Raw genomic sequence first — 14,019 nt, 5'->3', positions numbered from 1 at the left:
TTTCACATTTTCTAGCGTTGGTTTTTTTAGGAAGTGGAATGAATATTGATAATAGACAGTCTTTTGGTAAGTAACCAGTCTCGTAGATATTGTTGAATAGCTTCGTAAGAGCTGTGATTTGGTGTGCTTCTAATAGCTTTAAAATTTCACCATGCACCTTATCAGGTCCTGGTAATTTCCCATCTTTAATCAGCTTAATGGCCATAGTTACTACTTCGTTTGTTATTTCTGGACCGTAGGGATTGTTTATTTCAGTCGGACTTCGTGCTGCATCTTCGAATAATTCTTGCATATGCCATAGACACAGAAGATTATTGAGACATTTTATAACAAGTGCAGTTTCTGTAAGACCTTTTGGGTTAGGACAGGGGATTGCAAACTTTTGGTTCGGGAGAGTCAAAAATTATAATTTACAGAATTTCAAGATTTTAAAGATTCACAAAAATTTTAATTATCAACAATAAATAGTACTTCCATAAATAAATTTTTTGATAAAAAAAACTAACATATTTATTCATAAGAAAAAATGTTAATTTTTTCATATATCTCAACGCTGAGAAGCATTTTAGCAACCAATCGTGGAGTATTGGTGAAATTGTGTTCCTGGTTTTCGATAGTCCTGTAAACACGTTTTGCTTATCGTTAAACTCAAATTCTACCTAAAAATATGTGTGAACCAATTCTCTCTTTAAGAAAGTGGAAATTGACGAATTATTTTAAATTAGTTGGTATGTTTAAATGAAATTTAAACAATCTAATAAACTAACAAATTAACCCTTTTGATGACTGTCGGTATGCTGAGATGACCACCTTTACAAACATTTCTTTTAAACTTCCCAGCGGTTTCACAGTCATAGCAGTGTGTAACATTGGTTGCCTATATTATATTCTAAGTGTCTAACCAGTTTAGAACTGACTTGATTGAATCATATTGACTGGATAACATAATTAGTCAAGCATACATTATTTGAAGCGGCATTGAAACAGCGACATATTTTAATTGTTTTCTTGTTTATTCAATTATAGGGCACCTCCTATATAAATTCTGCCAATATGCAAAATCCAAAGTGGAGCTTCTGGCATTTGGAAAATATGTCCCAAAACGTGGTTGATGCCTTATTGGATAAAATTATATGTGACCAGGAGTCAATGGTCTCTGATATTGAAAGCGTCTTGAAAGATGAATTGTATGTTGATGAATTTCAGCGACCAAATAATTACAGAGATTATTGGCCGTCACGTTATGAATAATGAGATCCTTTCATCAGTTCGACTATATCACGTAACAGATTCGCTTGGTTACTAGACAATTTACATCTGGTTGATAATACAGTGCAGCCAAAAAAACTGATCCCGGATTTGACAAACTTTACAAAGTCCGACCTCTACTGGCCAAACTCACGGAAACGTTTCTTGCAGCACTGAATCCACATGAGTTTTAAGCGATTGATTAGTCTATGATACGATTCAAAGGTCGAAGCAGTATTCGATAGTACGTGCCCAATAAACCTATAAAACGTGGCTACAAAGTATGGGTTACAGCAGGTTCAAGCGGATTCATGTGCGAGTTCCAGATATATACCGGTAAAGTGGGAAATTCCACCGAAAAAAACTTAGGACAATGAGTCGTACAGGATCTAACAAGGGTCTTAGTGTATAAACACCAGCGAGTATTCTTTGACAACTATTTTAACTGTATTAATTTTCAGAGATCTTTATTGTCGGATGGAATTTATGCAAGTGGAACCGTTCAAACAAAAGAAAGGATCTACCAGAGTTCAAAACTGAAAAACAAATGAATTGAAGAGATTCAGATTACCGTATTTTAACAGATGGGCTATCTTCGTTATAGTGGATGGATCGTAGAAGTGTTATTCTTTTAGAAAATCATCAAAATCCAGCAACAAACGAAGTTGTAAAGACGAGACAAAAAGACGCTACTCTGAATGAGGTTTCATGTCCACAAATGGGATATGGGATATGTTGACAATTTTGACATGCTGAAAAATCTTTATGAGGTGAATCGTAAATCACACAAGTGGTGGCATAAAATTTTTTTTTTATTTTGTAGATGCTTGTGTAGAAGCGGTCCAGGGAGGAGAAGACACTCGTGGCTCCAAAACTTGCGGCAATGGTTCGGATTGTCATCTGCTGAACTATTCAGATCTGCCGTAAACAAAGTCAGAATAGCCATGTTGATTGCCAACGTTCGGAACGGACAAGGCACATGAAGAAGAAGAAGATGCTTGTGTCGTAAACGCATTCATTCTATTTCAACTTAGAAGCCAATCCAAAAGTATGTCTCTGAATTATTTACGGTTTTTTGTGATTAAAGGCCTTATTGGAGCTCCATAATAATTAAAAAGAGAAAGATCGTCAGCAGAAAAACCAGTGAGTAAATTCAAAAGGCATATTCCCTTGAAACTGCGCCATTCAAAGTCGTCTTATATACTCCAAAGAACTACTTCTTCGAGATGTGCCAACTGCAGAATATACTTGTTTTGACTGAATTTGTTTTAAGAATATACTAAAATAAACAAATTTCAAAAAAACCCTTTTTTTTTAATTATAAAAATCAGGCTTCAAAGGGTTAAACTACAAATAAAAAAAATATCTTAAATTACATACCTTTCCTTACCTAAGATTACTATCCTGTGTTTCGATTTGTTTTTGGAGTTTATCGTGTAAAATTTGCAACAATTTTTGATCTCTTTTAGTCCAAATAACTTCACATATAAAATAGTTAGCAACCCAGCATGTCATGTCGTACCATTTTAATTGTTTATTGTTTAAACGTACCACAATACATTGTTCTTCTTTTACATTATTATTTGGCTCACCCTCGCGCCAGTTAAAATATTTAACTGACTTGCCACTTGCTAGAGATATCCAAATTTTGTTGTCCGGTATTCTTGTTAAAGAAGTAAAAAAGAACTCATCTTGGGGACCTAAAATTTAAAAAAGTGCTGCAATATTTTTTATTAATAACGATTTTTATTATAAAAATTTACAATGACCCTAGTAACACACGAAGTCCTATGGACGTCCAATATACGTCCAGTTTTGGTTCGGACGTCCCTGTACGTAAATTATTACGTTAATAAAATAATTTAAAGCGAAAAGGTTATATTATGATTAATTAAAAATTGTATAGTTTAATATATCCAAAACATGTTTTTGTTTTTAGGTAAAGTGTAATAGTTTATTACATAACGAGAGTTGTAAGAAGCTTATTACATGCGAGTAAAAAAGTTACGCGCAAGCCGCGTAGCGGCGAGCGCAGTAATTTTACAAGCATGTGTAATAAGCTTACAACTTACAAAGTTGTCTACTATACGTTTTCTACGATTATTTTCATTTATAAAAATAAAAAGTATATCAAGTAACTATTATTTATTTACCAAAATTCGGGAACAATTTAAATTAAACATTTATGTATTTATAATAATTAATTGTAAAATTTTGGCAATTATTTATAACTATACCCTTATCCGAGTTTGGCGGTTGTTCAATAATACGTAGTGAATGGTGAGATGACGTAAACTATACGGTGTGTTCTTTTTGAACATTGGTATTTTCAGTGTATGTAAAGGTCTGTAAATTACTTTCAATTGAATTTATAATTCTATTGGCTGTTGACGTCCTATTATTTATTGACTCATCGACACGTCCTTCAGCCGTTGTTGAAGATTTTCATCCGCCATGTCGTTGAGCCATTAAATCACCACGCGGCATCTACCAAAATAGTGGCAGAAGTTCGTCTTAAACAGTGACCTGTGTACATTTTGGGATCTGGTAACTTTAAATATTCGGCTATTTGTTTAGGAACACCGCCTATTTTGTTTAATCCTACCACCTGTTTCGTATATTTATCTCTTTGATAATTAAGAAAAAATTGATTTATTTGCGGATCGCTAATCTGTAGCCGAATTTCTATATACTGTTTGCAGATTTTATAGAAATTTCCAGAAATAACGAAAGATCTACATATTTTGGTTTTCGTATCAGGAATTTTAACCAATAACATGGTACTTAACTCATCAATATCACAAATTTTAAGATTTTTTAACTCCTGTTTCCTACAAGTTCCACATCTTCCAATAATTGCAATAACCGTAAAATAAAAGTATTATAAGTAGGCACATTTATGTTATACTTTTAAATAACATACCTTTATTAACATGTACTGTACATCAGGAGCTCCATTTAAAAAAGTTTTATTTCATCAGGATGTAAAATTTTAGATTTTTTGTTTTTAAAACCTTCTGATTGCCTTTTTAGATAAGCTCGCAATTTCGGGTAATTTTCAATATTAACATTATTTTTCAAAGTTATAACACTTCTTAGCATAGAATATATTGCCCATAATGAGGATGGTTTAAATTTCTTAGCGATTTCTCCAAAATAAGCCAAGAGTACGTTTTCAGAAAATGAATTTACATTATTTGTTGTACGCCAATCCATAAATTGCTAATATACCTTTTCATATCTTCCTCTACATTTTTCTGGTAATAGGTTCTCGGTAGTGTTCGCAGCTAACTGCATAATATTGGGTGGTGTGCTACTAAATTCATCTTCACTATTCGATGAACTCATTTTATTTTATCTGTATTTAAATTACCACTATATTTACACTGACAGATTAATAATTTTTAGTCTGTCAAAATAACGTCTGTTAATTCGTTTCCATGATAACTCGACCAACTGACTTACAAGGCGTATGTGATATTACACATTTTTACAGAACTCAAGCGTAATTTTTTTATTACGTGCTAGTCATTACGTGTCAGTATCTGTTTTGATGTATTTACTTAGCATCCAAATAGTAGGTAATATACAATTTACTAGTAAGGGAGAAGAAAAATATCTTTTTCTACTCGCAGCTACGCGGCTCGCGCGCAACTTTTTTACTCGCATGTAATAAGCTTCTTACAACTCTCGTTATGTAATATACTATTTATTTCTAGCTAATTCGTTACAATTGTTTTATTATTCTAGTTACCACGATGATATATGTTTGCTAATTCTAATAAGTAAAAATATGATTTTTATCAACAAGATGAATCTTGAAGTCATCTTTTCAAAGATGAACAAGTGGTGGTATATACTCTGGCTGGGCAAAATGATGGTGATGATATTAATTGTCATTGTCATGTCATACGTATTTAAACAAATGGCACAGTTTAATTATAATATTATTATTACTTAAAAGAAATAAAAGGATTCTATTTTAGCAATATACAGTGCAAATGGTAAATGGAGTGAATTAGCAACTTTTTTTTATGCTTGCTTAATTATAGTATATTGATAAAGATTTGGTACCATTTGCTAGGTTACTTCCGAGTCTGTTTTTTTATTTTATTACAAAAAGGTAAGTGTAATTATATCTAAAATTTGTTGTTTAAAAGAAAACTATTTGTTTCTAAGCGTCATCAACAGAAGATGGTTACGAAAAACGTAGAGAATATTGTTGAAAATATTAATAACAACGATATTCCATCTTCTTCAAACCTTTCTTCGGAATCCCCAACTGATCATTTTGATGAGAGTTTAAGTTCAAATAGTTCAGATTACAATACTTTCGATTTAAATTTTTTATCAACATCTTGTTAAGTACCCAAAACAATCCAAATGGACCACGTGGACGACCATTCTGGTTTAGATCCTTTACAAAGCTCTTCTTTCAATGAAACTAAAGAAGGGTCTAAACATGGTTGTAAGGAGAATTCTGGAGAACCTTACCGAGATGTTTTTAATTTTTGTAATAAATTATGCAACTGGACGTTGTCCTTTAAAATACCATGTGATTTATTAAAAATTCATAAAGAGGTTCCTGATCTTTCTCATTTGCCATCAGCCTAGAAACCTTGCTTCACCCAGAGAACTTAAATTTAAAGACGTTTTCCTTGGAAAATATTTCCACTTTGGTCTTAAAAAAATACTCTGTTCCATATGATTCAAATTTCAAATGTGTTTTTATCTTCCCGCAAAAAACAATGTTATAGAAATTTTTGTAAATTTTGACGAAATCCCGCAGAAAAAGAGTTCTAGTAGTCAGTTTTATCCGATTTTGTGTAATTTGTTTATATATTCAAAAATTATAGGTTTAATAGGCATTTACCATGGTTATGTGAAACCAAAAGATGCAAATGAATGTTTGATTGATTTTGTAGCAGAGGCTGTTTTTTATTAGATAGTTTAAGCTAAAATAATTAAGCATGGATGATCAAGTTTGTGGGATAGTTAGATTACTGGTACATGTTGATTTATATTTTAGAATAATGAGCTTTCCAAAATTGGTAAGGAGACAATAAACGAATTTGTTAGCAGAAGCCTGAAGAACCTGATCAGGAATAAAATTCAAGGAAAATATAGTTGGCTAGGGAAAAAGCAATATAAAGCTTTTGAAGACACACATATAGCTATGATTTTAAAAGGTTTGTAACTTGTAAACATAAATCAATGTATATTTAAGAATTTACACTATCACTTAAATGGCCACATACAGCTGATGAAGCATTTCGTTAACTGTGTCTTATATGTAATTTAGATGGCAAAATTTACCAACTCTACAAATGTTCAGATCTGGCTATGAGATGGCTTTAAGAACTACAAATAGAGATATGAGATGAAGGTTTGTTGTTGGCCGTATATTTTATTTATACACTGTTATTTTTGTTTTTTAAGTGTAATTACTGCTCATTTGGTCATTAGACATAAATGCCAATAGTTGGATTGGTATTCTTCTAGTTTAGGCGAGATTCATTAAAACTACAGCACTTGAAATTCATGTGTTTAATTTTATGCTTTTTAATGATGATTTATTCACAATAAGCATAGCATAATGAACTAAATCTGAAATTAGTTTGTTCAATTTATGAATGTACATTAATTTTGTTTTCAGATGCTGCTCGGAAAAACTACAAAACCAGCGCTGCCATGGGGAAGGAAATTGAAACTTGATAATGAAATATATGAAGGGATCTAAAGAGAGGGCTGCTGAAATAAAAATATAAATAAAATTTAATTTGCATATTGGATTAGCAAATATGATTAATTTTGTAATGGTTAAATTGTGTGGTTGGTGGACAGAAAGAGACAGTCAATTTTTGAGACAATTTTATTTATTAAAAATACATACCTAAAAACTTATCTTCTGCTGAAATAAAACAGACAAACTTTCATATTACGTATTGATCTTTTTCATACTTATGATTTCAAATTTAAAACTTAAAAATTGATTTGTCTGATTTTAATTTCTGACCACACAATTTTAAGGGAAATCAGAATGGGAAGGGATAAGGAAAGTTAAATGATTGTGTTTTTAGTGAGCCACAGTCATTTTCAACGATTTTGCCAATTTCTTTAGCAATATCCACAGTCCTTCTTTTTCCTGTCTAGACAAGTGTATTCAAAGACCCTATATCAGTCACAGCTATATTCACTCTTTAACTATTAAAATTTATGACATTCTAGCATGCTTACACTGTCTTAATACCAATAAAGGTCTTGGTCCAGACGAAATATCCTAACTTGTCTTTAAGGAATTGTGCATTCTTTTTATGTAGGCCTCTACGGCTTATTTTTAATAAATCTCTGACTGAGGGTCACTTTCCATCACAATTTGTTGATTGATTTCATCCCTAAATCATTGATTTTTAATTATCGTTCAATTATAATTCTTTCTGCTATTCCTAAAATTTTTCGAGGCTTTGCTGACTGATTTTTTGACCGTAAATCTGAAGAATTAGCTTCATACTGGTCAGCATGGTTTCCTGTCTGGTCGTTCAACTTCTACTAATTTACACTGATTATGTTATAATTGCATTAAAAAACATTTTTTATGTCGATTAGATTTATACTGATTTGTCTAAAAGCATCTACTTTTCTTGTAAATTGTGTAACCATATTCTTATTCTGGTATAATTAATTTCTTGAATCTGGATTCTCTTATCAGAAGAGTTACCATTCAATCCTTATTTTTAAGCTTGTCCATAAAATAACCAATCTCCTGATTTGCTTCAGCTAGTTTGTTTTCATATTCCTCCCCATTCACTGCGTCTGAATTCACATTTCCATGTTCCTTGCCGCAGTACTAATTACGGTTCAAATGTAGGTATGGTCTGAAACTTCTGTATCAATAGCTTTAGGTACTATTTGAAGCACTAAAATGCAAAATGATACTATAAATATGTACTTATTTATTTTATTCATGTATATTTTATTTTTATCCGTAATTTTGTTTTTATCTGTAATTTTGTGTATATTTCTATAATGTTGCATTTTTGTATAATTTTGACAGTGAATTTGTTCCATTTGTTATTAATAAATAAATATAAATATATGTAATAACAAATGTAGGTTCCTTTAAACATTTACGTTGTACTTCCCAAAATACATTCTTTATGCACAGCATGACGCCACTTTTAATACTTTATACAATGGCGTTGACGTCTAATTTACATCATCAGCGCTAAAATAGACGTCCGAGAGACATCACAAAAGTCCGTCAAGTAAGTCCACCGGACGTATTATGGACGTTTGATTAAGGTCCATTTAACGGCTCTGTACGTCCATTTAACGTCCGCTCGGGACGTCATTATTTTTTTACAAAAGAACAGTATTCTTCTATTTTTTAAATAGAATAAAGAAATATTTAAAATAATAAAAGAAAAAAAGACACTAAATTAAGACTGGAGAGCCATTGAAGGAGAAAAAAAGATCAGTTACAAATCTGTTAATAATATTACCTATTCTGATTGTAGAGAAAATTGTAAAATTGAAAATTTTGAATACTTCCATTTTAACGTCTGTCTTTTCTCTATGTAAAGAAAGAAAAATATAGTGCTTTCAAAGGTAAACTGTAGATGCATGTCGGAATAAAAGGTAATTATTAGTATCGATCAATAGCCTCTAGTAAGAGGCTTTGAATTTGCGGTTCACCCAATTCGCTATCGAAGCGAGGTCTCCCGACGTCCTGTTGCTTTATATATATTTTGTAATAGTCATAGAAATAAGAATATTAACTGAATACAATAAAAATTATCTGAAAATATATAAATACCTGCTTCAAGTAGTACTTGTTCCAAAAAGTTATTCTCTTCCTGTGATTCTATGTTTACCAAATTCATGTCGTGATATCTGCAGAACTGTTCAACATGCACTATGTTACAACACTCCAAGTTGTCCAATCTCGTCAGATCCGTAAAATACCAAATCCCCAATGAAGACCATGTCTACGAGATACCTTGTTCCAGTTGCCCACGTACATACATAGGACAGGCAAACCGACGTATCCATAACCGTATTTACGAACATTCTATATCAGTCAAACACTCCGATACTACTTCAGCCGAAGCTATCGAAATTTAAAAACGGCCTAACAGCTTAAATACGCGCGATGACACTAAACAACTACCGGCAACATGGCGACCCCTGCTTCAGCAACTTCCCGCCCACACCGCTCAGGCCACGTCAGTTCAGACCACGTCAGCGCATACCGTTCCCGCGCATACTGAGAGTATAAAAGCAGCCACAGAGGGTAAGACCGGCCGTCACTCGACACTGAGGAGTAGGCAAATTGAGACCTCAGTGGCGTTTATACAGAACAAGACTGATACGTCACGAGTGAGGGGACTAGGCAGATTGAGACCCCGAACTCGAACGGAACCGAGTAGACTTATTTATAATGGATTTGGTCGTTTTTTCTAGATAGGAGATGGGATCGTTTGGGACGCGTTTGTATTCTGTGGAATTGAGAAGTTCGAACATTTTCTTGAAATAATTAGAAGAGTTGAGAATGACGGTAGCATTACCTTTGTCGGCCGTAAGGATGAGAATGTCAGGGTTGTTATAACGTTCTTTAAGGGCACGTCTTTCTGAAAGACTGATATTTGACGGTGGGGGATTGGAAGTACGGAGAATTCTGGCGACATCTTGTCTGGCAATTTGGGCTTGATTGGAAGGAAAATAAGAAATAGCTTTTTCAGTTTAATAAATAATTTTCTCTATGTTGGAATGAAAAGAAATGTTCTTGATTCGAAATGGGCTGTGAATTTTGCTAAGAGATTAGTTGGTCCAGTTTGCGTTTCTGGGTTTGAGTTGTGTTGTCAGAAATGTGTTGGGCTTTTTGGTGAGAAAGACGATCGAAAGTGTCCCATAATAATGGATTGATATCGAAAGGGTGAATGTCATTGTAGGTTTTGAAAAGTTGGGAATTTGTTGAATCTAAGTTGCGTCAAGTGGAATGAATTGAATTTCTAAGAAGCGAAAAACCAGTTGCTCTAAGAATTTTGGAATTTATGAAGATTTAGTGTGATCTTTAATTTGAAGAGATTTCGGAATGACTTGATGTTCACGAAATGATTTGAGAAAATCAAGATCACAGAGAAGACGGTATTTGCGTGGTAGAAGATTGGAAAAAGATTTAGTGAGAATGAAAACTTCTTCCCCGTAGAGGCGAATAAAATGTTCGGATAGAATTCCGCTGTCCGATAAATAAAAATCACTAAGTTCTCGGGAAGAAACACGTTGAGAATTTAATGCTCGACGTTTCGGTACCCATTTTGGAGCCAGCCATTTTCAAGATGGATACGGTTCCATTCGAGTTCGGGGTCTCAATCTGCCTACTCCCCTCACTCGTGACGTAGCAGTATTGTGTTCTGTATAAATACAAGACCCGTCAAACGGCACTCAGGTCTCAATCTGCCTACTCCTCAGTATCGACTTAAACCGCACTTAGACACAAAATTTTTCTTTCAATCTTCACGTTGCCGCTGGTTGTAATGTAGCAAAATTATTCTACTCCAATAAAAGGAGTAGTAACTTCTTTTTTATAAAGATTATTAGCATTCTCGTTACGATCAATTCCAGTTTGTAAGTGTAAGTATACATTAATATTCTATCTACCTATATATAATACCTATATATAAAGTGTGTTCCTGCTTTTAGTTAAAATAATTTTTTATTTAAATATTATGAATTAATCATATTAAACTTACTTTAAAAACATTACCAATGTAATAGCTTTTGTTTCCTCGATGATATAAATTTAATGATGGTATGGTATTTCTCAATCCAAATAATTCTAAAACAAAAGCTATATTATCATGTATTCTAGTCAAATCAAACGAAGAAAATTAATTGAATAAGTACTTATGCAGTGCTGTTCGAATAAGAAATCTGAGACATATTGTTGAAATCGTCTGAAATAAATTAGTCATACCACCAATACATTAACTTTTGAAGTAGCTTCAAAAACAAAATTAAGAACTAAACTTTAGAGTTTTGCAGTAACGAAAGAAGTTGCACATTAAATATTGCTGATTCTCCAGTCTTCAGAGACGACAATGCAACTGAACCTCTAAAAATCATACGAACAAGCTGAATTTTGCTGAAAATGTAAATTTTGAGACCTTAAAAAAAGCATCCTACCCCCGGGCTTCCCCCTAAAATTGGCTCTTGTGGGGGAAAATCGGAAACATTGATTCACCAAGAAGCTGTAAGCCGTAGAAAAAAATTATTTTAACAAGAAATGTAGCTGAGATAATTTTGAATAAAAATGTTTAGTAGCACCTTTTCTGTAGAATGAACCATTTTCTCAGAAACAACGCTTGAAGCGATCGGCGATTTTGAATGTCAGTTACGCGCGTAAAATCAATTTGTATCAACTCGACGGTACAAATTCGATATCATTTGATCAGAGTGTCTTATCGGCAAAAGTCAAAATACGTTTTAAAGCAGCTTTCTTGCAAGTCTGGACAGTGACTGTAAAATATGTGTAGTGTGTCCATTATTTGGTCTTTTGAGAGTGCAATTTACAGCAAAATTAGAAAACAACAACTCCATACCATTTCTATATATGATGTTACACCGTGATTCAAACAACAATCTAAAAAGATTTAAAAGATCACACCATTCAAAAGATGTCATAGAATTAACAAAGTTTTACTATCCTTTACCAAAATTTTAGAATATATTTTGTCCATTATTTTATGTTTGTGTTATTAATGTTGAGGATCAAAGCTTATTATAAATAATCTCAGCGACTACGTCTTGAAAAAGGAATAAAACAATTCCGAAAGCTAGACAAAAAGTCCAAAGAGTGTTTCTTTAACATCCCGGCCAACCTTCTGACTGCAGCCCTAATAAACTGGTTGTTGGTTTATATCGACAGTCACTAATATCCAGTATTTCTTTATATATATATATAAATATATATATAAATATATATATATATATACATTGTTTTTTTGACCATAGGAATTAAGATTTATTGCAATCCCATCTGTAGAGTATATTTATTATAATGCTCTAAAACTAATTTTTTGGTTCTTTTTTTAGGCTTAATAGCAATACAAACACAAAGTAAGTAAATAAGTAATATGCTTTATTGTCACTGAAAATTGTACAAATTTTATGGACAAAGCTTATAACAATATGACAAGAAAGAAGAAAAACAATCAGAATAAGAATCATTTGTACTTTTAAACAATAAAATTCTTCCAAACTTCTCCAAACAACAAAAAATACTACCTAATTAAGAACCTACAAACTTCGTAAAATGTACCTAACAAAAATAAAAACTAGGAAAGCAGATTACCGAATTAAGGACTCAAATATTTTTTAAAAAGTGTACATTTTCAATCTGTTTATCTAACATAAATTTACAAAACTCCATCCGCGTAAAGTTATCTACCGGAAACAGTTCTTGTATTGGTTGTATCTTAAAACAGTGATACCCATTCCTTTTGAGAACTCGCTGGACAGTTCGAGCTTTCACGTTAACTTCCCTAGCAATTTGTACACTATTGCAGGGTTCACTAGCTTCCACAAAAGCACAAATATCAATATCCCTGTTTTGACGCTCCTCATCGACAGGTCTAACACGTGGTTCATTACCTTCATGACACTTTTTACAACTGTTTACACATCCCGAAGTTTGAAAATGTTTAATGGTATCTTTAACTGTTGTGACACTTGGGAGTCACATAACAACACATAAATCAATTACTTCGCGTATCGACTGGTCCTGAAAGTACCATGTTACAAGTTACACTTTTTCTTGGACGGTATACAACGTAATAGGCATTTTATTAATAATCTGTTTATTCTTTCAGAACTTCGTTTAAAATTTTTAATGTCAATGTTACAATTACAATTCGTACCTACTGTGAAATGAATATACAGGTGGAAACGTGTAACATGTCGCTGCGATTGCCATTGTGTTGTATGGTCAATAAAACAATGTCGTGATCTGTATATATATATATATATATATATATATATATATATATATATATATATATATATATATCTATATATATATATACCATTTCGTCACATCTGTCTATATTAAGATCACCTTACAAAATTCGTGCAGTTAAGATCTTTAACTTCAAAGAAGGTAGATGAAGTAGCTACATATTTGGTAGAAATTTTCTGCATTTTTTGAGCACCTTCAATACTCCAATAGGATAATGGCTGTGAGTTTATTAACACAGTCATAAATGAACTGAAAAATATGTGGTCGGATTTAAAAATTGTTCATGGAAAGCCTCGGCATAGTCAGTCACAAGAGAGCATCGAAAGTGCTCTGACATTCAGAATATGCTAATATTGTGGATGCAAACAAATAATACATCTAAATGGTCGGAAGGCCTTAAATGTATTTAATTCATGAAAAACAGGGCCTTTCAAGCAGGAATAAAATAGTCTCCCAAAACAGGTCGAAAATAAAAGTTGGTCTATCGGATTCTATCTTTCCAAAGGACTGTTTTAATGAAATAGATACTTACAGAAGAAAATTTTTAACATTTATTAGATGAAGTAAATATTGTAGAAGATAATAGCAAAGTTGCTGGAACAAATTCATCAGACTCTCATAACAATGATAAGAGAAAAACTACAGATATATTGTAAAGCTATAGGTAGTAAATAATTATTGTTATTAAATATTCGTTTTTTTTTATTACTTACAGGTACAACTTATAACCAGTTCAAACATACCAACTGAAAATG

At 32.4% G+C, this 14,019-nt stretch overlaps 1 protein-coding gene across 3 annotated transcripts in view; it reads right to left on the bottom strand.

Annotated features, from left to right (window-relative positions):
• LOC140446918 (perlucin-like) overlaps positions 1-14,019 on the bottom strand; it is a 34,832-nt gene that overhangs the window by 10,007 nt on the left and 10,806 nt on the right. For 2 of the 3 annotated variants that reach the window (XM_072539507.1, XM_072539508.1), the window contains exons 2-4: positions 11,000-11,086; positions 9,065-9,172; positions 2,639-2,948 (exon numbers count right to left, since the gene is read on the bottom strand). In XM_072539507.1, the coding sequence (XP_072395608.1) occupies positions 2,639-2,948; positions 9,065-9,172; positions 11,000-11,086 (505 nt within the window). Of the gene's footprint in view, positions 1-2,628; positions 2,949-9,064; positions 9,173-10,999; positions 11,087-14,019 lie in introns of all 3 variants that reach the window. The other variant, XM_072539509.1, reaches the window with a different exon arrangement.

Source organism: Diabrotica undecimpunctata, chromosome 7 (genome assembly GCF_040954645.1).
Source record: "Diabrotica undecimpunctata isolate CICGRU chromosome 7, icDiaUnde3, whole genome shotgun sequence".
Classification (NCBI taxonomy): domain Eukaryota; kingdom Metazoa; phylum Arthropoda; class Insecta; order Coleoptera; family Chrysomelidae; genus Diabrotica; species Diabrotica undecimpunctata.
The sequence above is the reverse complement of the archived record's forward strand: the minus strand, read 5'-3'. Positions and strand labels throughout refer to the sequence as shown.